This window comes from Amblyomma maculatum, chromosome 6 (assembly GCF_055883805.1).
Source record: "Amblyomma maculatum isolate TAMU_Amacu chromosome 6, ASM5588380v1, whole genome shotgun sequence".
In the NCBI taxonomy this organism is placed as follows: Eukaryota; Metazoa; Arthropoda; class Arachnida; order Ixodida; family Ixodidae; genus Amblyomma; species Amblyomma maculatum.
The window spans coordinates 15,009,371-15,033,355 of record NC_139349.1 but is presented as its reverse complement, the minus strand read 5'-3'; the positions used below and the strand labels follow the sequence as shown (position 1 = coordinate 15,033,355).

General features: G+C 42.5%; 1 protein-coding gene across 1 annotated transcript in view; it reads right to left on the bottom strand.

Moving 5' to 3' along the window:
- Positions 1 to 685: 685 nt before the first annotated feature.
- Positions 686 to 23,985, bottom strand: part of LOC146185140 (amine oxidase [flavin-containing] B-like) — a 46,179-nt gene continuing 22,879 nt past the window's right edge. The window contains exons 7-12 of the mRNA XM_084607758.1: positions 23,484 to 23,643; positions 19,395 to 19,494; positions 14,287 to 14,398; positions 12,906 to 13,003; positions 6,379 to 6,553; positions 686 to 892 (exon numbers count right to left, since the gene is read on the bottom strand). Of these exons, the coding sequence (XP_084463884.1) occupies positions 734 to 892; positions 6,379 to 6,553; positions 12,906 to 13,003; positions 14,287 to 14,398; positions 19,395 to 19,494; positions 23,484 to 23,643 (804 nt within the window). The 3' untranslated portion in view covers positions 686 to 733. The remainder of the gene's footprint in view (positions 893 to 6,378; positions 6,554 to 12,905; positions 13,004 to 14,286; positions 14,399 to 19,394; positions 19,495 to 23,483; positions 23,644 to 23,985) is intronic.

Below are 23,985 nucleotides of genomic sequence, written 5' to 3'. Positions count from 1 at the left end.
TGTGTACTTTCTGCCTTTGTACTGCTGGCGACGACGGCGAGGTTTTGGCACCATGGGAGGCTTCAACAAACGCCGACGTTTTTTTATTTTTATCACTAGAGCTGGCAATGCTTTCGCATTAGAAAAAGCGCTGCTAACAATAGCTTCTAAGGAATCGTCAGCTCACCTATGGAAATTAGCTCGTTATTGCGCTGCCTCCAGCAATTAGTGCCGCAGTACACATCATTTTCAATGGTCGGACAGCACAGACGACGACGTTTACGTGCTTAACGTTAACGGCATTCCACATCTATGCAGCGCTATATTATATTTCTATTTGCTGCTTGTTTGATAAAATTGGGTCTCCGTTTTATTAAGTTCGTATTTTTTTCATAAGAGGTATTTGCTTGCCCGTGGCACAGAAATAGTGCTTACTGAAATTCATTCAACACGACTGTAATTCAATTGCGCAAGTATGCGAGATAAATAAGATTAGACAAACAGTTCGCGATGTGAACATTGTTATTATTCGCCAAATTTGAAACCACTTCAATGAAAGAAAACCCCAATGCAGCCATTTATGTAAGCTGTGCTTTGAGTATAGAAAAGAGTGAAAGAGCACGATCAACTGCGATGGACCGTAATCAGCTGTCACTGTGTACAAAACAACTACTGACCATTCAAAGACATCATTTTATTCGTTTTGTTACCGGCGTCCATTGAGTCCATCGTGAATGCGCCTGTCTTTAATTTTTTACCATCGTCTCATGGTTAGCTCGTACTGCTGAACAATGAAGAAGCCAGCAATGACAAATCCACAAACTACGATGAAGGCGAGGATGGCCACGAGTGTCGGTACAGAGGGCAGATACTTCTCGAGGAACGTTTTCTCTGGCCCATCGTCAGGTATGAGCTGTGACAATACAAGAGATAATAAAGCGAGTTCTCTTAGCTACAACAGAAAAATAAATCATTTCAGAACATTTTGCATAGTATATATACAAACATACAAAGGCAAAAAAAGATTATACGCGACTACAAGAAAGCAAATTTCGTGGCAATAAATGATGAACTATGCACTTTCATGGAATCTTTTCTTTCAAACTTTCGTGACCGTTCCATTCAGTCAAACTGGGATATCTTTGCAGGGGAAGTTGCCCGTCTAACAAACAAATATATTCCAGTCCGCAACATCGTCTCTAACTCGCATGCGCCATGGTACAACGCCCATATCAAAAAATTATCAAACAAGAAAAAACGGCTTTATCGCATCGCAAAACGTTCACCAACTGACTCGCGCTGGGCTGCCTACAAAGCTGCCTCCAAATTATACATAATGGCACTAAAAAGTGCCAAGGACCACTTTTTATCTAACACCCTACCGGACATGCTACAAACAAATCCCAGAAAATTCTGGCGAGTAATCAATCCCACATCCAGCAATCCTATCGCTTTGTTAAACTCATGTGGTGAATCGGTTAATAATGATATCTGTGCTGAAGTGTTAAATGAGGCTTTTGTTAATAATTTTTCATCCAAAATCTGTACTAGTCTTCCTACTATATGTTATCATGATTACCTGGTGATGCCACCAGTGACTGTTGACACAGCTGGTGTTGCTCGCCTAATTAATACTCTAAAAGACCATTCTAGTCCAGGATATGATTTCATTAATGCAAATTTTTAAAAAGCACTTGTGCCTATAGCTCAGTTATTTTAACTTATATTTTTCAACAGTCACTGGACACAAGCACACTTCCTGAACAATGGAAAATTGGAAAGATCGTTCCACTTCACAAATCAGGGAGCAAGTCCTCTCCTGCTAATTATCGCCCCATATTCATTACTAGTACATGTTGCAAATTACTTGAACATATCATATTCGCCACACTCGTCAACTTTCTTGAGAGTAATTCATTTTTCTCGTCTGCACAACATGGTTTCCGCAAAACTTATTCATGTGAGACTCAACTAATTTCTTTACTCACATCATATACTGGATAAGTCATCAGTCGTTGATTGCATCTTTTTAGACTTCTCGAAAGCATTTGACAAGGTTTGTCATCAGTTGCTTCTTCAAAAATTACTTCCCCTAAATATTGATACCAATTTGTTCAAATGGATCGAATGCTTTCTCACCAATCGCTCACAATATGTCTGCGCTAACGGCTACAACTCATCCTTTGCTAATGTTCTCTCAGGTGTTCCACAGGGTTCCGTACTCGGACCGTTATTGTTCCTAATTTATATAAACGATCTTCCATCCTATGTGTCTTCTAACATACATTTATTCGCTGATGACTGCGTTATTTTTCGTGAAATAAAAGACGATAATGATATTAACATTCTACAGCGCGACCTCCCGGCTATAATCAATTGGTGTAATCAATGGCTGATGGAACTAAACTCTAACAAATGCAAGGTAATGCGTGTCACCCGTGCTGCTAATTCGTCCCCTCTATACTCTCTGAATGACATTGAACTTGATAGCGTCCATTCTTATAAATACCTAGGCATCCACATTTCATCCGACCTAACTTGGCGGCTTCATATAGATTACATCATCAACAACGCTAACAAAACGCTAGGTTATCTGAGACGTAATTTTTCCCGCGCCCCGTCTACTTTGAAATCACTCCTGTATAAAACTTTAATACTTCCAAAATTAGTATACTCAGCAGCGGTCTGGGATCCTAGCCATGATTACTTAATTACTGCACTTGAACGCGTTCAGAAGAACTCTGCTCGTTTCATTCTTTCTAACTATAACCGAGGAGCAAGTGTCACAGAAATGAAAACTATTTTGCGTCTTCCATCATTGGCTTCACGACGAAAAGTTTGCCGGCTAACCCTATTCCACAAGTTATATTATCATTCCGTCTTACACAGCAATTTTTTTCAGACACCCTATTACATATCGCATCGCATTGATCATCCTGCAAAGTAGCCATTCCTTTATGCAAAACAGATTCTTTCTTACGCTCATTTGTTCCCCGTACTTCCAAAGAATGGAATGATCTTCCTAATGAAATTATATCTATTACTGATACAAATAACTTTCGCAAAGCTTTAACTTGCATTGTATAAGTACTACTAGTTTTGTGTCTACTAATACAATTATTGCCGATTTCATAGCTAATATTGTATATATAGGATGTATTATTTATGTACCCGATTTTTGCAGTGTCTCTTTTTTTCCTGTATTTCTTTTTGCCCACTCCCCTCTGAAATGCCTGTACGGCCCTGAGGGTAAAGACAAATAAATAAATAAATACATAAATAAATAAATAAATAAATAAATATATGAAGCCGAATACAATGCGGTGGAAAACCGTGTCAAAGAGAGCACAGAAACACGTTTTATACGCAATGCTATCAACCTTTAGTTACAGTGCTCCTGAGGGCTACCTGCTCTACGTTGACATAGTGTCGATTACTCGCTGCTGTCGAGAAGTAGAGCCTGGTACTCTTCAGCGGCATCTATATGATGACGTAGGAGATGCAACTATGCTTAAGGGATTTTATGTCCTTACTCGCTACTGTGAACAGAGAAATACATTAATGATTCTTCTGTTGCATATGCACAGATCAGAAAAAATGATAGAGGGAATTTATGCTAGATCTCATTATAAGTTTCATACTCATAACATATTGGAATTTATTAGTTCCAGACTTCGGTACATAGACACTTTATTAGGCTTTAAAGGATCGCTGAAAGGACAGCCGCCATTCAAGCACACTTCTCTTTTTTGTGTCTTAGTGTGTCTGCAACTCGACATAATCACCCATTACACATTGGCCACATACACATTGTTTATATTTTCTTTTTCTCCACTATCGGTTGGAATTTGAAATAACTTGGGTGGTTAGCTTTTATTCATGTGAATAGAAACGTCGTTGTAATTTTGCCTCACGAAATAAAATCTTAATCGGTTTGAATATTTTCCAGTTATTTTTCTGTCATTTAGAATATATCGAAAACTTATCCACCTCTTGAAACCGCCAACACCGGTTTAACTTCTTGGATATTGTCCCGTTGCTTAAATTATATGTGCGACAATACATACATACATACATACATACATACATACATACATACATACATACATACATACATACATACATACATACATACATACATACATACATACATACATACATACATACATACATACATACATACATACATACATACATACATACATACATACATACATACATACATACATACATACATACATACATACATACATACATACATACATACATACATACATACATACATACATACATACATACATACATACATACATACATACATACATACATACATACATACATACATACACACACACACATACATACACACACATACATACATACATACATACATACATACATACATACATACATACATACATACATACATACATACATACATACATACATACATACATACATACATACTGCTCGACACTGCTCGAACGTCGTCTTCTCCAAAACTCGCGAGATTTTTATCCTTCCTTTACACTGCGAATGTTGGAAAAGTCAGAAATAGAGAGCACGCAAGCGTCATTGTCCCACTCAGGTTAGCTTGGTGGGTCGACATGATGACGGGACAGACAATCGGCATCTCGATGCAACTGGCCAGACTTATAAACTACAGTAAAGTTGCACTCCTGAGGTACCATAAGTACCTCATGCTACGTTGTCACGTAGCATGAGGTACCATAGTATGCACACCTTCCAACTCTGATATGTCTCTTATCGCTACACAACCCATCGATCAGTGTCCAGACGTGTCACTTGCCAACTACCACCTGCCATAATTCATACTTATAATTTTTCGCTCACAACACCGACGTCAAATTTTGTGCGCAACCGGGAGTTCACTATTATCAAGGTAAAATGCCGCCATACGTCTAGGTATGCAGCGCAGAATGAACACAATTTGCAGAAAAAAAAAAAACGATGTCTATCACGAACGAGTTCTTTCAAGAAAATTGTGGCAGTCACATAGGAAAGCTGCTTGGATTTCTTGTAACATCGAACTCGCGTATGTTCAAGAATGAATCTGGCAGGTGCTATCAGCAGAACTTTATCAGCTGTACCCTCCGTCAAATATTTCCTTTACCGTATAGAATAAAAATTTCGCCGTAACATTTAGCTAAAGCCGTCAATACTCAGCCACCACTTCTAGAACCTTCTCTCTGGATTGCATGGGGTGTAAAAGAGATTGGTAGTGGGCACAAGTACAAGCACAAATAAGTCGGAAAGATAACCGTCTATTCTTCAGCTTGTATCCAAGACGCTTTTGAAGATGATTGAATGACGCACTATAAGGATTCTCTTTGAATGTTGTGTTGCCCCTTGAATAAATTAGATGACCGCACAAGTGTGTGACATCACAATTACGTGACATCACATTTGCACGTACGCATTTCCACGCTGCCTACCCCTTCTCCGGCGACCCTCAACCTTTCCCAACATCAAATCTTTCTCCAGCGACTCCTCTCTTCTCATCAGATGACCAAAGTAGCTGAGCTTTAACTTTAGAATTTGACCCTTCAATGAGCAGTCAGGGTTTATAGTCGACAATATCGACTGATTTGATCTTCTGGCAGTCCAAGGAACTCTTAAGAGTCTTCGCCAGCACCACAATTCAAACGCGTCAATTCTTCGGCGGTCAGCCTTTTTCACAGTCCAACTCTCGCATCCATACATCACAACTGGAAAGACCATAGCACGGGTTATACGGATCTTGGTTGGCAGACTAAGGGGTAGGCAGCGAACGCGATGGTTAGATGGCATTCTCGAGGCATTGCAGATGAAGCTATGTGATGTTAAGAAGATAGTGAGAGACCGGAAAGCGTGGCGTGACATGGTCCATAGGGTCACGAAGAGTCGGACACGACTGAACGCCTGAACTGATTTCCACGTGTGCGATATAGTTAAACGGGCACTTGTTTCCCTTCAAGGCTCTACAAGAGACCCTAATTTCGGAAGGATGTGCGTAGCAACTTCAAGTGGCATCTAAAATTAGGCGTCAGTTTGCACAAATGTTTTTAAATGGGGCTTACACAGTCGCGTCAGCTCAGCTTCGGAATTTTAAACGAAGTAAGAATGCCCATGAGGATAGCTTAAAAATGCTAGCAAGGTGTTCTATGGACCTTCTGAGGGGGTGATGTCAACTTGCTAAATCTCCTAAAACACTGGGGCCTAATATGTTCAGCGAACTGTTCGCGAGTGACGTGGCCCATCCCAGTGAAGTCTGACATATAAACCACTGTAGTGTGTGCGCATTTATGCGTCGCTGTTTTGTGACGAAATTAGTGTTGTACATGACTGCATGAGTTCATCATTGTTTTAGTTTTAAGAAAAATAAAGAAAAGCACTAACGCCGTAAGGCGGCTCACGCCGCCAGACGCGGTCCTTGGAGAGCTTTCCCATGGCAACGAGCACCTCCCGCGCTGCCCGCTCGCCGGCCTCGACTGCTCCGCACATGTAGCCGGACCACACGCTGGCCGTCTCCGTACCCGCGAAGTAAAGACGGCCCACAGGTTGCCTCACGGCACTGCGTTCGAGTACGGCCTGTCGGTTACCTTCTTTCACATAGTGGTCACTGAAATTTGTCTCGTTGCTAGTGCACGAAAACGAATATTGTTAGGGCAAATATAGGGAAGGGAACAACGAGTAGTAGCGCTGGTGTCTCTTTATGTTCCTTCTACAAACTTCGCACCATACGTGTTTTTGTTTGAACCTTTCAACCTTCAGCTCAACTCGCCCAAGCGTCAGCCAATATGGTGTAGCAGATGAAGTAACTGAGACAATACCTTGTGGTTTTGTGCCAGAGAAGAATGACAACGTTTAGATGCACATGAGCAGCACTCCTGCTGCACTATATTAGGGCAAGGGGCTATGCAAACAACGCATTAGAGATAAAACAACTGAAGCATTCAGGCGAAAAAACAAGTATGTGTGATCTCTCACCGTGCTCTCGTCGGACAAACAAGGAGCAAGTATAAAATGCATTGGAGGGCGGGCGAACCTTATTATTAGGCAGCTCGTAGATGGTGTCATAAATGCGAGAGAAGAGAGTAGTTTGTATCGTTATCGTGCATTACTTTAAAGCGTTTTATTCAGACGAACTGAATGCAACCCAAAATAGACACACGTGTGCAACTTCGTTTTGCTGTGTCTTTTTTCATTCATCCTCGTTTCGTCCTAACAAAGCTCTTTCAAGTAATAATCGTGACAGCCGCGCATGTACGTAGCTCAGTGCCTACGGCTACTCAACATGCCCCTACCTTATCCTTCTGTTCTAGTACAGAAACTTTTCTTTCGTCTCATCTGAATTTTTGTGTAAGTTTTGCCAGTGAGCCTTTATAGACGACATATATTTCTGGACTAACATAACAGTTGCCCTGCCATCCAAGACCAACTATATCTGAAAGAATGCCGCAAATAAATAAATAAATAAATAAATAAATAAATAAATAAATAAATAAATAAATAAATAAATAAATAAATAAATAAATAAATAAATAAATAAATAAATAAATAAATAAATAAATAAATAAATAAATAAATAAATAAATAAATAATATGTAGTTGTCACAGAAAAGTGCTACAAAACAACAGACTGCGAAAATGTATTCAAGCAAAAGTACAGAAAAGTACAACACATCCACAAAAGTCTGTCGCTACGACACAACTACAAATATATCCTGTCGTATTTTTGGTGGGGTTCTGTCGTCTTTTTTTTTTTCTTGCCTGGGCAGCTCAAAGTGTTTGCAGCCAATTTGACGAAATGAATAGCCTTCTATTTTAGCCGCTTTTTTATATTGACAGCTTTTTTAACCGGTCGCGATGCTTAATGCTCAGCTGCGTGTCCGTTTCTTCTTTTTCTGTTGGGCAGCCTACCCAGAATTCCTTGCTGCTCAGTCGTTATTGTTGTTGTTCTCCTCTAATTTGAAGAGCTGTAGTAATCACCTCATCTTTATCTACCTTATCGACGCGTTAAGCCTCCTCCTAACCTCCATCAAGTTGCCATTGGCGACACAGGAGAAGATTTTGCATCTTGACTAAGCTGGCACATTTGCATTACTGGCTTTGAAGTGCAGGCGTTGCTGTAGTCCCTACATCAGAGATGTAAGAAAAAGATAACGGTTAACAACATCCAACACGAGACCCTTGGCTGATCCGCCACCGAGGTTGCACGCATTTTAATCAGAAGCGAACAAGAATGACCGTGAGAAACTAGTGATAAAGACAGCGGCTTAAAGGTCCAGAACATCGGAAAATTAGTCCGCTGTGCTTTTACCGGCCATGATTCGAGTGTAGCTCGAGGCTTAAGTTCTTTAGGCTGGTTTCAGTGGTACACAAATGATTTCAGTGGTACACAGTGGTACACAAATAGCGCCTTTGTCCCGTCTTCTTTCTTGGGGTGTGTTTATTTCGGCGCAGTTTTTCACAGTACAAATATGAACCAACTAGCCCAAGAAACGGTATTAATACAAATGTTCGAGAGTTAATCGTATACAAGTTCATGATCGACTTAGGGCTTGCGGCGGTTTTTGTCATTGTTGCGAGGAAGAAGGAAAAAAAAATGCACGGGCCTGCTACTGGCTCTGTAGCTGAGCCACCTCCATTTCCTCGTGCGGACAGAAGAGAAAATAGAGAAGAAAGAAAAAGAAGACGGAGAGAAAGACGCGCGTCGCAACAGCCATCGTCCACCACCGAAGCGGTGGCGGGTGCAATGACGGCCTACAACAGATAGAAATCCGGTGGCAGGCTAGCGCCCGCCGCAACTGGCGGTGACCTATCAGTCCCAGCCCCGTAGGGCTGGGAGCAGCCACCTCCGAAGATATGCACGTGATTTTCTCGCATTAACTGAATGCATTTTATGCGATAGCGTTTGGGAGTGTCCAGCCGAAAAGAAGTCGTCGTATCCGAAAACTGAAAACAGTAACCCAGAAACGTGTCCGAAAAAAAAAAAAAAAAACATCCTTGCCATTAAGGTTCGCACACGGACCTTCTACGTGCCAGGCGAGCACATAACGCATAGGCTGCGAAGGGTCATTTATTTTCTTTATTGCAGTGGAAAACTTCCGGAAAGGAGAAACCCGCACAGGTCATGTGTCTAAAATCACCCGGCTGCATAAAGCGAGCCAGCCGTACCCTGGCAACTCCACACCATCACAAATGTCAAAATTCTGGAAGGCACACAAAAGCACCACGACGCTGCCCTTCCAAGCGCCCTGCTCTCGAAACGCAGACTTAGATGATCGTAAATATTCGGCATGGCGGTCCATCATACGGCTATTCCACAATCTGAATAGTCTTATCAGCACGAAGAATCCCAAACCAGCTCCCAGCTTTCCTCAACAGGTAAACTCCGAATACTATACGTGTTATTTCAATTTTCCCCTAGTTTTTCGCTGTAAGAATACAAGGATACATAACGGAACAGAATGAAAGAGTGATCGAGGGCCCCTGGAGTATTACCACCGTACTGCACCGCGATGCCACACATATCTCCCGCCCCAGTGCACCGGCCATGTTTGACAGGGACGTTCATGTGCGCAATTTAAAGAAGAAAGTTTTTTCAGCAGATTGCATACATATGCGCTTAACGTGTTTTAAAGCTCTATTTACAAGAAACCCCTGATAAGGCTGCGGTACAACTATATAGAAAATAAAGACTAAGTAAGGACTTGGGCCATCTGACTTCTGGAGGAGATATACAGGTAATCTAAAGGAAAGCGCTCACTGAGGAAATTGAGTGCATCCGCAACATCCCTAAGGAATCCCCATACAGTCCCCTCAAGAGCTTGTCCAGTCGGTGTGTATAGATGAGGCAAATGAGCCGTCAGGCGCCTAATGAGAACAGCTACTAAAACGGGCATTTCAAAATGTAGAAAATCGAAAGAAGTAGATGCATGAACAAAGGCCTAATTCACCAGACTTTACAGGAAGAAACAGGTTGCCATGGCGTAAATACTCCCAGTGAGAGAACCACGCCAAGGTAGTGACTATTATGTGTATTGCCTGCACCTTTTTTCTCGCACAATGCATGAACCTGCAGGACGTGCGCAAGCTTTGCAAACAAGATGATTTTCCAGACGTGTGTCCAAGCAAGCACCGAGTGTACCCGACCTATACAAGCCTTCGTTTGTTGCCTCATAACTTCTGAATCCCAATATGCTGCACTGTCCCAATCTTGGTACAGAGGAGCCCCTATGTAGTGATGGGGCCACAGTCCCTATTTATGCCACTAAAACGATTTGAACTCGTATCCTACTGACTCAACCAAAATCTTTTGGATTTGTCTAAATTAAGACCACCCTGATACCTCGCAGAACTGTTCCGTCAAATGTAATGCCTCGAATACTCTCTTTATGACAACTAAAGAGCCGCCATAATCAGCATAGGCTAATATCTTGATTCCACATTAAGCTAAATAAAGCCAGAATAACTGCATTATAATTAATTTTCAGACAATTGTCTCAGGATACAGGATAAATAACAAAGGCGAGAATGAAAAATCTTGGCGGGCAGCTTATTTTAGTAGAATATGTTTGGTTACCTCCTAGTTATATGACTCCTTACGGTGTGCCCTTGAGCAAATAATCGTCAATATTTGCATGCTCCAATATCGCGAAAAAAATTCTTATCAAACGTTTTCTCAAGATCGATCTGAATTAGACCTACTTGGTCAGCCAATACCGAGCGTGCAATATGGATCTGCGTTTGGGTACTGCGGCCTCTAATACAGCGTACATTGCAAAATTCTGTTATGTTTGCGGCTGCTACCTGAATACGGGCACAAAGAACCTTAGCAAAACGTTTGATAGCATTACAGAGGGAAGACGGGCGATACCCTTCCACATTCGCTGGCCACGAATGGTCGTTCGGTACTAGACGTCTTAGAGGGGCACTTATAGCACTCATTGTGTTGGTACGACTTCCTGACGTGTGCATAGGATGTGTACGGATATTACAGTAGCCATAAGTTGAAGGATTTGAATAATTAAATAAAGTAATAGCTTGAAATGAAAAAGCGATGTTAAAAAGGCTATTGTGTGCTCTTTGCCCTTAAGGGGAAGCTTACGCCCCATCCAAATTTTTATGCTTTAAAAGCTATGCCGGGATTTTTGTGGCGCATAATTTAGATTTGATTCTGAGGGGAACGAATATTAGTTAAGCGCTTGAAGACGGATGAAAAATAATAGTTATGCAAAGATACATATTGGCGTGCAGCTGTTCGCTTAACTTTTCTAAGAGATGGTAATCCTAAAGTGTATTTTACTTGCTGAAGGCGCGCAGGCACATGAAAATCATTAAAGAAGGTGATAATGGTTTCTTAAAATAGGAAAGAAGGGAATATCGCGAAGGCTGCTATTATTAAGAGCGAAGAAGGAGATATTTTGTAGAAGAAACTTACTGATTGATTGAACGCCCTTTATTGAATAGGAAGGCTCATGGCCATGGATGGGGGTAAAGGGGAGTAGGCAGAATCTTCATTGTTTGCTAAGGCCGTCACTCAAATCATATTGCTCTGACCAGGCCACTAAGGGAGCCATACTTGACAAATATCATTTTTGTGTTAGCATCAGTTTCTAGAAGGGAACGGTAGTCCAGGCGGTAGGGTTCGATCTCAGAGCGTCCAGTAGAAAAAGCAGGGCAATCCCAGAGCAGATGAGATATGCCGCCGCACGTTAGAGTCGTACAGTGGGGGCACGTAATCATTTCCTCTGTATACTGACGCCAGCGGGCCATAATACGTGGCGTGTAAGCCCCATGGGCGAAAAAGGACAAGTTTGAACGGTTGTTCTCTGTATTCACTTTCAAGAAGTCATTGGATGTACATTTACTTTTACGGCATTCTCAACTTTCCAAAGTTGAGAATAAATATTTTCTTCCCATAATAACCAATATTAGATATTTACTTCCGCGTTTTCGTGTTCATCGCGGACACATCCTGAAGTCGAAAACTACCTTGTCATTCCTGGGAACCTGTGCCTTTATTGCTAGTGTTGTAAATGTTCAGAGAGACCTCCTTCAACGTGTCATGCCGTAATTGTGTTGTTTGTTTGCATAGACCGCAAGGAACTGAGACAGTAAGTAGAACCAGTTCGTCACTGATAATTGATTCGGCGGACCGAGAATGAACTCTAATGTTGGTGAACTGCACGCAGTTCATAACATGCGGTGAGCCGTAGCGTGATGTTTACTTGTTCCCGGCTAGGTGCGAGAAAGCAAATAATTTGCACCCGATGCCTTTATGTACTGACTATTTAAAGGCAAAAAAAAAAGAAGATAAACTTGAGATACCAAGAAAAAGTGCGCTTTGCTCCGTTGCCTTCTCTTTCTTGCTTTGTGTGCTTTAAAAATTTGCATTGAACACCTAAAAATTCACCAAACGGGAAGCCCTCGTATGTATCGATTAATCGACGGGTCTTCTAAGCGAGTACACTGCAGCATCAAAATACTCTTTTTCTCTTACCCAAATGTGAGACGAAATTAGAAATGGTTCCTAATATGGAATGTAAAGCTGCGTGTAGAGGATTATGAAGTTTGCGAGGATGAGGTAGCCACATCAAGCACAAGCTTCGATTTCTTGGAGGTATATGGGAGAGGCCTCCGCCCTGCTGTGGGCGTAGTTAGGCTGATGGAGATTACGTAACAAAATATTTAAAATATGCCTCCGCAGCTTAGATGCCACAAGTCGGAATTTTTTTCCGAAATAGTAAAGGTGGAAGCATGGAACCACAAGTGTTTGCGTAATCGCCAGCGCCTATCAGCATGCTGTGCAACTACTGTGGCGCTGCACACAAGATATGAGGAATTTCTGCTGCTCTTTGGACCTCCAGAATTTTCCAATAAAGCGGAATGTTAGTGTAAGGCATTTCGATTCATCTTGCCTGCGGAATATGGTAAGCACGCCCGGCGGCAGGGCGCAGGAAAAACAGCCACCAGCGTATTGGTCGCTCGACCAGTTGTACTCGAGGTAGTGCACCGGCTGCGAGATATAAATTCAATAAATCCATGCGCCAATCAATCAAGCAATAATTGGGCAAGCCAATAAACAAATAAGCAAATCGATTCATCAATCATTCAATGGAGCAATCAATTTGGTTAACTAACAAGCCGCAAAGGGATTGTATTAAATCAATATTACAGGAGATTTAACGTCCCGAAGTGACATAAGCAATGAGACACACCTTTAGAGGAGGATTCTGCAATATTTTCAACCACCTTGAGGATATTTAATGTGCACTGGAATCACACAGCACACAGGCGAACTTTGCATTTCGCCTTCAGCTGAACCCAGCCTGCTCGGCCGGGTGCGAAACCATTTAATTCTCCTCATCAGACGTCCGCTCCAACCAGTATAACCAATGATCCAATCAACTGAACGAATAATACGTCGCTTGAATGATTATTTAGTCACTGAATCAAATAAAGATCACTATTTGTCAATAAATTTATGTGCATCATTCATTTCGTGGTCGCTCAAAATACATCCCCTCGAGCGACGAAAATATCCAGCTTTTCTTACCTGAGTTCTCTTATGGTATTAGTTGTTGGGTCACTGTCTTGACTGGGTAAAAAAAAGCAGTATAGGCACTGGCCGCATATGGCCAGAAAATGTTCACAGAATGCACCTTTTCAGAATTATCCTTCTGACGCAGCCACTGGACGGCGGCAGCAGCGTTCCTATTGGCGGATTTTGCAGAAGCAGCTTACTGTGCGTGGGCGGGACAGACCAGATGCATATTGCCGCAGTTAAATTGTAAACAATTAAACGAATTATAGTCAGCCTTTCTTCACGCATAACCTCTGAAAATGCCAGTGGAACCTAGAGACTTCACAGGACACAGTGGTACTTTGTTTTGCGCTTTGAAAGTGCCCTGGAGACAAGGGCACAGCACTTGCAGTATATTAGCCTGAGCGGATATGGGACGTTAAATTTTGCGGAGCAAACTAAACTTAGACTATCTAATTTTTCCGAAAGAGTTCACGTTAGCGCGATCTTAACAAAATGTATGACGGCAGTGGACTACCGAATAATTATAAAGGCCTGATATAGTTAACAATCTACTGCAACATTCGTTTTTTTTTTCTCCATTAATTACCATGTCTTCAATAATGTTTGCAGCCTGTCTAGCTTCAATAATGTTTGGAACCTGTCTAGTTTCGCAAAGTATCTCTTCAGAGCCGGCTATATAGTGAAGCTTCAAGTAATAGCCTGTGGACATTTTCTTTCATAGCGAGGGGGATTTCACCAGGCACGTTTCGTACGTAAAGAGCTTCTTTCGTGCGCAGTGCTTCCGCGTATGCCATCACGATCCGCTGCTTGCGCTCCTCCGGGTCCAGGCTCACCAGTTTCTTGGCTTTGCTCGCGTTAAGAAACCTGCAATACAAAATATCTTGTTAGCGTTGCTGCACATTTTATTGCGTTTACGTTCATGCATCCAAGTACTGTGACAACAATAGACAAAAAATAACGCATCAGCGAAAACATCATCGAAATACTTCCATCACAAACGACATACATAATATCTCCCTGTAGCAATGGTAGTCGGCCTAAGTGTCAGGAAAAGAAAATTAGTATGCAGAGCAAAGGTATACTCTCCTGGAAGCAAAACGTTAAAAGAAATTTCAATGATAATAGTACTCTTGGAATAAAAAGGAAACACAGGTTGCCTCTTGTGCTCATTTTACAGGTCGGAGCGAAAAAATGAAGTACAGGCAGGGCATTTGAAGCAATTGATTCGCTTAAATGTCATTTTGCATTACATGGACATCCTTTTCCCCTTTTCAAAGACGAAAACCTAGTTTTCGTGCGTACAAGGGACACGTGATTGAAATGGCTTAAAATGGCTCGAGAAAAAGGCAGTGTCGTCGCTTGTCCAGCGTTTGTCATGCCGGAACGTACTGTTTTGAAAAAAAAAAAAAAACAAAAAAAAAAACACACACACACACACACAGTCATAGCTGTTGATGTGATTCCCGCTCTTTTTGATACTTGGATAGTATCTATTAGGCAAACTTCAATCAATCCCTGGAAAGCGGCATTTATAACCGCGATAAAGTTAAAGGTCTTGTGTGGCAGAAAAGCCGGCGTCGGCATTGTGGTTGTAATGCGAAAAACAGAAGGAAATAAATAAACAATCAAAATTTTGTGGAAACCCACAGAGTCGAACACAGTTTCTTCGCAGTGCGCGTCGAGCGAACACGGAACTGCTCCGCCACAGAACCTTTTTTCTTTTATTTATTACCAGCCCTTGACAGGCATCAAAATGCATTACAAAAAATAATAAAAGTTGCCTATGAGTATGACTCTGTCACACTAAAATTCTCTAAGCCCAACCTAGGGCTCTAACTTTGGTGACCAGCTGGGGCACATGTTTAAGATTTCAATACCTCAATAAACTTGTGAATACTTTCACGAAAGGACATGCGTGCAGGAAGCTCATCCATATCACAGCGATACCCGGCCATTCAGGAGCGCCATATACGATGGAGGTCCACGAGCATATCTAAATCAACCATCTTCTTTACCTGAAGACAAAAATCTAATTCCATATGATGTGACCGGTAACCCTTTTTTTAACAGTCCTTTGCAGCATGTCCAAAAATGCGATGTAGCTTCTGTACGTTTTTACGCGTGTAGTGCAGCGCTATAGCAGCACATACCCTAGCTTGCTTATGAAAAAAAAAAAAAAAATGTTAGTGTTGCTTTGGCAAACATAGACATTTGCGCTGTTTTTCATTTCCATTTATCAGCTTTTTCCTTTGTTGCTTGGGCCTCCGTTTTCCGTGTTACGGTAGAATTCCAGAGGGACACTTGGGCACTTTACAGGGGTTGTATTCTATATTACATTAGCGAATCTCCTGGGGGGAATGGCCATTCCCCGGGCCAAAATCCCTTGCACTTTACCCAGTTCCCCAAACTTCCAGTAATCTCACTGAAGCGCTTTACCGCATCCACTGTCCTGCAAATGCTATCTTGATTTATACAGAAAACCGCTACATCATCTGCACAATGAAGCAGCTTTTCTTCTGCAGCCTATAAACAAAAGTTGTGAATTGCATCTTTCCTTGTTATGCTTAAACACAAAGTTTCTACATAGATACAAAGCAAATGAGTACTAAGGAGACACCCTGGCGAGCCGAATATCTCACGCTAATGAGGATCCTAGAGATTTGCTCACTATTAACCTGGTAGGGCAGTTACGGTAAGCCAGAGCCCCCACCCTCTCTTCCCCCCTCTCTTCCCCCCCCCCCCCCCTCTACAATAATAGAACCAACGTTAATGTAATCCAAAAAACTGCGACCAGGGCACTTGTTGCGTCACAAGACACAAGCACGCACCTAGCCTTGTGAAGATTTTCTAGAATGATGTGGCCCTTACTCCCGCATGTTTGATCAACACCGACTATATCGTGTATTACCGTCGGCAGTCTTGCTGCAAGCACCTTCATGTAAATTTTGTAAGCGATGTTTGTTAGTGCGATGTGCCTGTGGGATGGCACTGGTCTGAGTTTTTGTATTTCATCTGTTTTCGGTATAAGCACCATGCGAGGCAGTACGTATGACGCTGGCGGCGCACACAACTCATAGGCTTCTTTGAAAAGCCGCGCTCATGCCAACCGGGCCCGGCGACTAGCTTTCCCGAATTTAAGTTATCAACAGCCCTTCCTCCTCTTGCTCATTAATTGGCTGCTAGCTTCTCGCCGAATATGATAGACCTAATGTATGCATACCTATATGACTGTCAGATAATATTCAGGTGCGTAATTAGAAAGAAACTAATTACGTAAAGAATAGTTAAGCTAGTAGCAAATAACATTTACGCTTTGCTTACCTGCGATGCAGCGCTCACTGGAAAATTCCATCGATCGTACGGCGCTGCCGCAGTAGATGGCGCGAGCTGCCGCTCGATTCAAAGCCTTATACATCCGTCCATCGTCTTCAATGCATTGGAGTTTAAAAGCTATCGCGTTCAACTCTTGAACGCAAAGCTTAAGTCTCTTCCAACTTTTTTTAAATACTTTTCTGTCAAGCCTACAAGATATACACCTATTATTATTTTCGGCATGTTAAAACGTTTCGTTCGGTTTAACGAATTCAAAGCGGCTCAGGCTATTAGAGACGCCGTAGTGGAGAACTAAGGAAATTTCGCCTACCTGGGGTTCTTCAACGAGCACTGAAACCTGACAGCCAACAGGCAATTTGCTTTTGGCCTCCATCGAAAAGCGGCTGCCGCGGCCGGGTTTCGATTCGGCGTCCTTGGCCTCAGTATTAGACTGTTGAAAAGTTATGAAGAAGTGGATGCTCTCTTCGTTCGGTGTGTTAGACTTCGCGGACACAGGAGGAAAACGGTCGTAAGTTTCCGACTGAGAAGGTAAAGTTTCTGGTGTTTTTAAATAATGATGATTCGTATTGCTCTCCATGTTGCAGCAATAATATTGTTTGCTTTGGAAGCTAATCCAATATACTAAACAGGAGGGGGGAGGGAGTTCTCTTAAAGGCGGCTGTCATTAGTGACCCTCCTTGGCGTGCTTCGCCGCTTTTGTAATCATAAACCCCCTATTTTATGACTTTGATATCTCGCAAATATTCTTGAACCGCGGTAGCATGCCTGACTAGGAAGGCAAGTGTCCTGGAGGATTTGATTACTCTGGCCTTTCCATCTCTATTAAGAAGCCCGAGTTGGCAGCGTCTACCAAATCATTCATGTCACAGGGTGTGAGTGACTTCCCACCATCCTACGACCATCAAGTGCTCGGTCGTGTCAGGTACAAGCTCAAGGTGTCAGAGCCTGGCCTTTGATGTTTCGCTCCCAAGGACGATACTGGGTTTTCTCCAGAACGGAGCCTTTAATGCTGTCGTGTTAAAACTTTTCGCAGCGAACTGTTAGTTATGAAATATTCATCGCTGACTTGTTTTTTATAGTTTTATTTTGAAACTGCACAGGGCTAAGGAAGTTCCGCTAACTGTACTAAGGCTACGTCAAGGCCGGACGTACTCCTTACGAAAGCGATGATAGGCACTATAGCTTTACTGCCTCTCACACAATCGACGGCGAGCGCTTGCGATATTTCACAGCGTTTTTGTGCAGGCTCACCGTCCTGACGGTTATACTGCCTTGCTAAAGCGACCGATAACACGCTGGCAATCTTAAGGCAATGAAATCTGATAAGCGCGCTGCCCGCAGTAACGGCGACAATGCAGGTCGAGCATCTGCTATCTTTCGCAGTTTCAGTTAGCTGCGAGACCCTGGAGGTGCGAAGTGGTGTGCCTGTTTTGTCACAAGCTCGTCACGTCTGGGCGCATTATCGCGGGCCGAACCTGTGGCGCTTTTTGAACTCTCCAGTTTCAAATAGGAAAAGCTGAGAATTCGTCAATGCTTGTCCATTTACTGTACTCCCATTTACTGTACTCAAGCAAGTTCAATTAATGAAATAGTTTCTAATCAACAGAGCATTTAGGGACGCAAAATGAAGATGTGGTTTTGGTTTGATTTTTGAGGTTTAACGTGCCAAAGCGATGCAGGCTATGAGAGACGGCCTGCTGAAGGGCTCCGGAGATTTGAGCCGTGCACCTGGGGCTCTTTAACGTGTACTCACATCACACAGCGCACAGACGCCTTGCTTTTCTCCTACTTTTTGATCCCGCATCTTTGGTTTGAGCAGTCTAACACCCTAACTGCTGAGCAACCGAGGTGAATTGCGAAATGAAGAGTAAATTAACATGTCTGAAGGTGAATGTTATCAATGTATATTCAGAATACCGTGGCTCCTATTTCCTTATGCTACGTTTCCCGAGCTCAAAACACAGGACGTCCTCAGCATCCACATGCCGACCATCATTGCTTTTTTTTTTTTTTTTTCAATGCTTGAAGATGTTAAAAATTTGCTGCATATAAAATGAATTTTATTCACATCTTCCATTTTTCTGCAACGTGTCCAACACAGTGGGAAGCTGCAGGAATAGTTGGTGACTATTTGTAGAATACAGGACGCTGACAAACGATAGCCCAGTTGCGATGATGACATAGGCACACTGAACGACAGACTAATGGCCCCTATAGTCGAATGAATTAGTTGGCGTGATACTGTCTTTATATTTGGGTTATCCGTTTCGCGCACTTGTTTCTGTGAACGTTGCAAATGTTTTCCAATCATATGCCGTTAGCAGATGTTAACAAAATCAGCTTTGGCTCGCTGTTGAGCCCATGCGCTCCGTGAAATAAGGCTCCTGAATGACTTCGAGTGTAATGAAATTCTTCTGTTATATAATAAAAATTTCACTTGGTTTTCGCCGTGTACTGGGCTCATTATTAAAAACGGTAGTACTAAAGCAAACTTTTGAGGATGTAATAATGCGAAGAATTTGCATACCCAACAATGCAAGGGTACTCTCCATCAGGCTTGGTACTGTCCAATGTGTCCACCACTATGCTCTCATCACCGACCATGAAGACCATGGCGCCGGAATAACCTAGTTCAGTCAACAGGGCGAGAAGTGAACAGATGTCTGACTGATTCACCAACTTGGAGACATCAATAACAACGATAGCTTGCAGACATCAATGACATCTTTCTGTCGTTTTAAAATTACAAAAGTGTTGCTGAATGCCTCATGAAACATAATATTAAAAAAATAAGACTATTTTTCGAAAAATAGTAGTTCTAAACATGAAAACTGCGTCTCATCAAGCCTGAATTGCAGCCACTCACATACTGGAATTGGATTAGCCTGCAGCGCCCGCAATGGAAATTAGGGGACGAGAATTTTAATACACACCACATATGACGTGTAGTGTGGCTGTCGTATAAGGCAGCATTCCAGTTCCACAGGATGCGCCAGGCCTACTCAAAAGATAAGTTAAAAACAAATTTATTCATTTTAATTTTAGAGAATGAACTACAAAGGTGCAGTCGGACTGAAAGTTTCGTTTTGTAAAAGCTACGAATATTAAATTATAAGAGGCTGAATCAGAAAACGCAGTAACTGTCACTGTGGCTTTCTGTAAATATATGAATGTTCAAGGAGATACCAGGAAAAGGAGTCGACTGAGCTCGTGTAATGAGGTAAATGGAGTAGAAATCAGGGAGTCGCGCTTTTTGGTTTATATGAAAAAACTGTCAGTCAGCAGTGGCACGCAATATTTGGTACGTACAGTCGTGACCAAAAGTGGTGTACAACAAGGAGGGAATGCGGCAGAGCTCGGGGATACTACACTGCAATACCATAGCAACAGCTATCTGTGATAGTGACAATCGTGGCGGTGCCCCATTTTGTCGACATGAATATGTCACTGTCACTATTCGTATCGCTGTTGCTAGGTGGCGATATGTTGCAGTTTTCCCGAGCTCCGTCATCGCCAGCGTGTCGTATACCATTTTTGCTCACGAATGTAAATACCCCAATATTTGCGTATAAATTTCAAAGCCTAACCGTGTGAACATAAGGCCTGAGCTTCACGTTGCCAATCTGGCCACCTCGTAAAGGAAGGGTGTGTTTGATGGTTTGAAAAGGTCGGCTTAGTTTCGTATAGTCAACGAAAATACGGCCTAGTAGTTATTACGCACATAGCGTTAAACATCCTTGAGAATTGCTTATTTGTTTCTGCGCACTACAAATCGCAGCCAGTAGTCAAGCGAATTGACAGATATTTTTTTAATTTTTACTATTTAACGCCACCGGGTAATTTCATCGAAATTTTGAGATTTACTGCTGCATTTTATTTGGTTAGTATAAATTCTGTTTTGAAAGAATTCCTGACAAAGTCAATGCAAAAGATTGCTTCATGTGAAATGCTCTTTCGCGCTGAATGTGAAAACGTAAATGTTGGGTTCCTCTGGCCCCCTTGCGCACTATGCATTTGCTCCAAGATTCAGAAAAGGTCTAAAAATGCCTTTTTATGGTGGTTCGGTGGCTATGACAATCGGCTGTTGATCGCAAGCTCAAGGAATTCAATTCCCGCCGCTGTGGCGGTATTTCAATGGAGGTTAAACATAAAAACATTGCCGGACGATCAGATATTTGCTGCAAAAGCATTCTGATTTTCTTTCGATAAATTATTTTTCCGTTTTTACTCTAATAGAGGTTTATTCTGGAAGCCGAAGCTTTTACACACGCAACAAAATTGTTTTCGGAAAACGTGAAGGTGGGTGGTGCTTGTGGAGCACATTTGCACCGCGTATCTGAACTACATTTGTTTGTTTTTCCTTTTTTATTTCGTTCCGCTGCCTCAAGATATTCCGCTGGTATATGCCGCAATGTATATTTCCTGGGCAACAATGGAGCTCGGAGAAATGCCTGCAAAATAAGAAAAATACAAAAGCCGGAAAGGCTATATACTCTGAGCAGGTAGCAAAATAAGTTTGGGGATTTCAGAAATTTCTCAGGCTGGTTTATCTTCTACCGATAGTAAGCGAACCACGGGCTTTTGTATCGGTGTAAAACAAGGAGAGAAGATTATCCACCAGCTAAACTACCTCAACGTCTTGTCGCGAGCTTCTTGAAGATAAAGAACAAAAAAAGCTTCCACTATATGTTGTTCTTACGCGAGGGCATTAACACCCACATGTCGAAAAAATTATAGGGACAATTAAGATCCGCCTTTAAGCTCATGAGGCGATAGCGTAGGCGAGCACCCGGCATAAAAAAAAAAAAAAAAAAAACCCGCTTTAACCAAGCCGTATGAACATGCCTCCGTAGTCTACCTGCGGACTGCTTCAGTCAGCGCTGCACGGTTGATTCTTAATCCACGTTCCCACTTCGCATGAGCAGCAAATTGGCTGCTCCCCCCAACTTTCTGACATCGTGTGGTCCCATTAAATTGCACGAAACATCAAAGCACGTGCTCGTGATTTTTGTCCACAGTGCCGACGCGACTGTTTCTAAACTTTCAGCCTCAAACTTCGAACGCATGCCTATGGCAGGGGGTAGTTTGCAGATGACATGGCCAGGCACTGATAGGTCAAAGGTGTAATGGCTCGTCAGCGCTCATTTCTATTAAAGCGAAAGCCTTTCTTCGTCCATGGGTGGCGCGTCTGTGTAGTTTCTTAGTTCAGAAAGTGTCCGCCTGTAATAGTGGTTAATTTCCGTGTCCAAAAAATATCCGCCTGTAATACTTAACCTCTAACTAATTACTATTTAGTGATTATGCACTAATTGGTAATTATGCACTAACTGGTCATTAAGCACATTTTCGTGCAGTTTCTGTGACCAGAAAGTATCCCTCTGTAATAGAAACCGCTATTCAATTACTAACTAGCACGAATTGACAACACAGTAGCAATTGATAATAATTATTAATTACTAATTAGACCGGCTAGTAATTAGGCACAAATCACAAAACAGTTACTAATTGTCAATAAGACATTGATAACTAATTAAGCGCCTCTAAGCCTCGGTGGAGGGGATAAGATGCTAGCGTCACCATGGCCACGTAGGGGGCACAACTATCCCAAGGCGGAGAGGGTGAGAGACGAGCGTACCAATGGCAGCGCAGGGAGTGCCACTGCATGGGTGTGCTGACTCTTCAGTCAGTCCTCTTCGGACGTCGGACGCAAGATGTGCTTTTGCATTACCGCATGCATGGAGACTTAAGCGCTCCCTAGAATTTTTGTCGCTCAGTAAAGTCGCCGGACGTGTGATTGCTCGGAGGGTTGTATGACGTGACGAAACCAGATGTTGTGATCGAGTTGAAAGGGTTGTGCCCAGGCGGCCAACTCCTCTCATATGAGATAGGAGATTGAACCCAAGGGACACTTCCAGCCCCCCTTTGCCGCCTCGAAAAACCCCGAGCACGCCTATGGGAGGTGGAGTGTCCACATCTCTGAAGGCTGTGGTGATTCCATTGAGCTCGAATCCTTTATCCTAAATGATGCCGAAGGCTAAATAACATCCCATGTGGTCGAGATCACGTAAACAAATTGTCCCCACATGATAAATATTTCGGAAACGAGAAATAATGTATCCTTCACTTTTTAGATAGATGGTGATAAAATAATTTAGCTTGCTGTAGAAAAGTAACGCTTTCACGTATACGCATTATCCGCATTCATCATTCGTGATTTTTTTTTTTTTTTCAAACAGGAATATTTACTTAGCGCCGTTATATGCATGCCCTCGCAGTTTTGTGTTCGTCGCATGGAGAGATTTCTGGACCGTATATGCTTATAATATTTCGGTTTCTAGATTCTTGCCGTGTACGATTGGTGCCCAAAGGATTGTATCGTTTTCGTTTTGCATTGGGTAATGTAAAGGGAGCGAAAAGCTTTTGAAAAGTGCTTCATTTTCGAAATTCTTCATAAGCTGCTCGACTAAGCTGGCTTCATAAGCTGGTTCGACCGAATGTGCTAGTATCGTAAGACGAACACTATGCGCAACCTGGTGAGCGAGCATTCCTTCAAGCACAAACATTACCAGACTAACTTCGATCTTTCGCATCTGCTTGTGCTGCCGTTCTCGCTCACCCAGTCTTCTCCAGAATGCGTGCTTGTAGAATACGAAGCACTTCCAGACGGAGCCCATTGGCATACGCTGCATGAGCTGGTTCTTAAGGGCGGGCAGTTCCGGACAGTAGTGAATCTTCATCTGCACCGCCGGGGGCAACGCCAGGATTGCGTGGGTTCCCTGAGAAAATTCGATTTGTTTTAATCCGTATACAGAAGGTAACGCTTCGCTGTTTCGCAGGACAACAAACACGAGCTGTTTTACAATACCAACAGGCCGCGTTAATTTTAACATTTCGCTAAGAGCACGCGCTAAGATATGCAGGCAGAAAACCTGCGAATGAGAAATAAATCTCGATTAATCTAGCATCCAGGCTCTTGCATACTATTGGTAGCTTTTACCGATTGTGTAGGCAGAGAAAGGCTGAAATAATTAATCCGACAGCGCATTTCTGCTGCGTGGAAGCAGACGTGACCTCTAAATGTAACCAAGGTTATAGAACATGCGGTTGCCCCGCCGGGG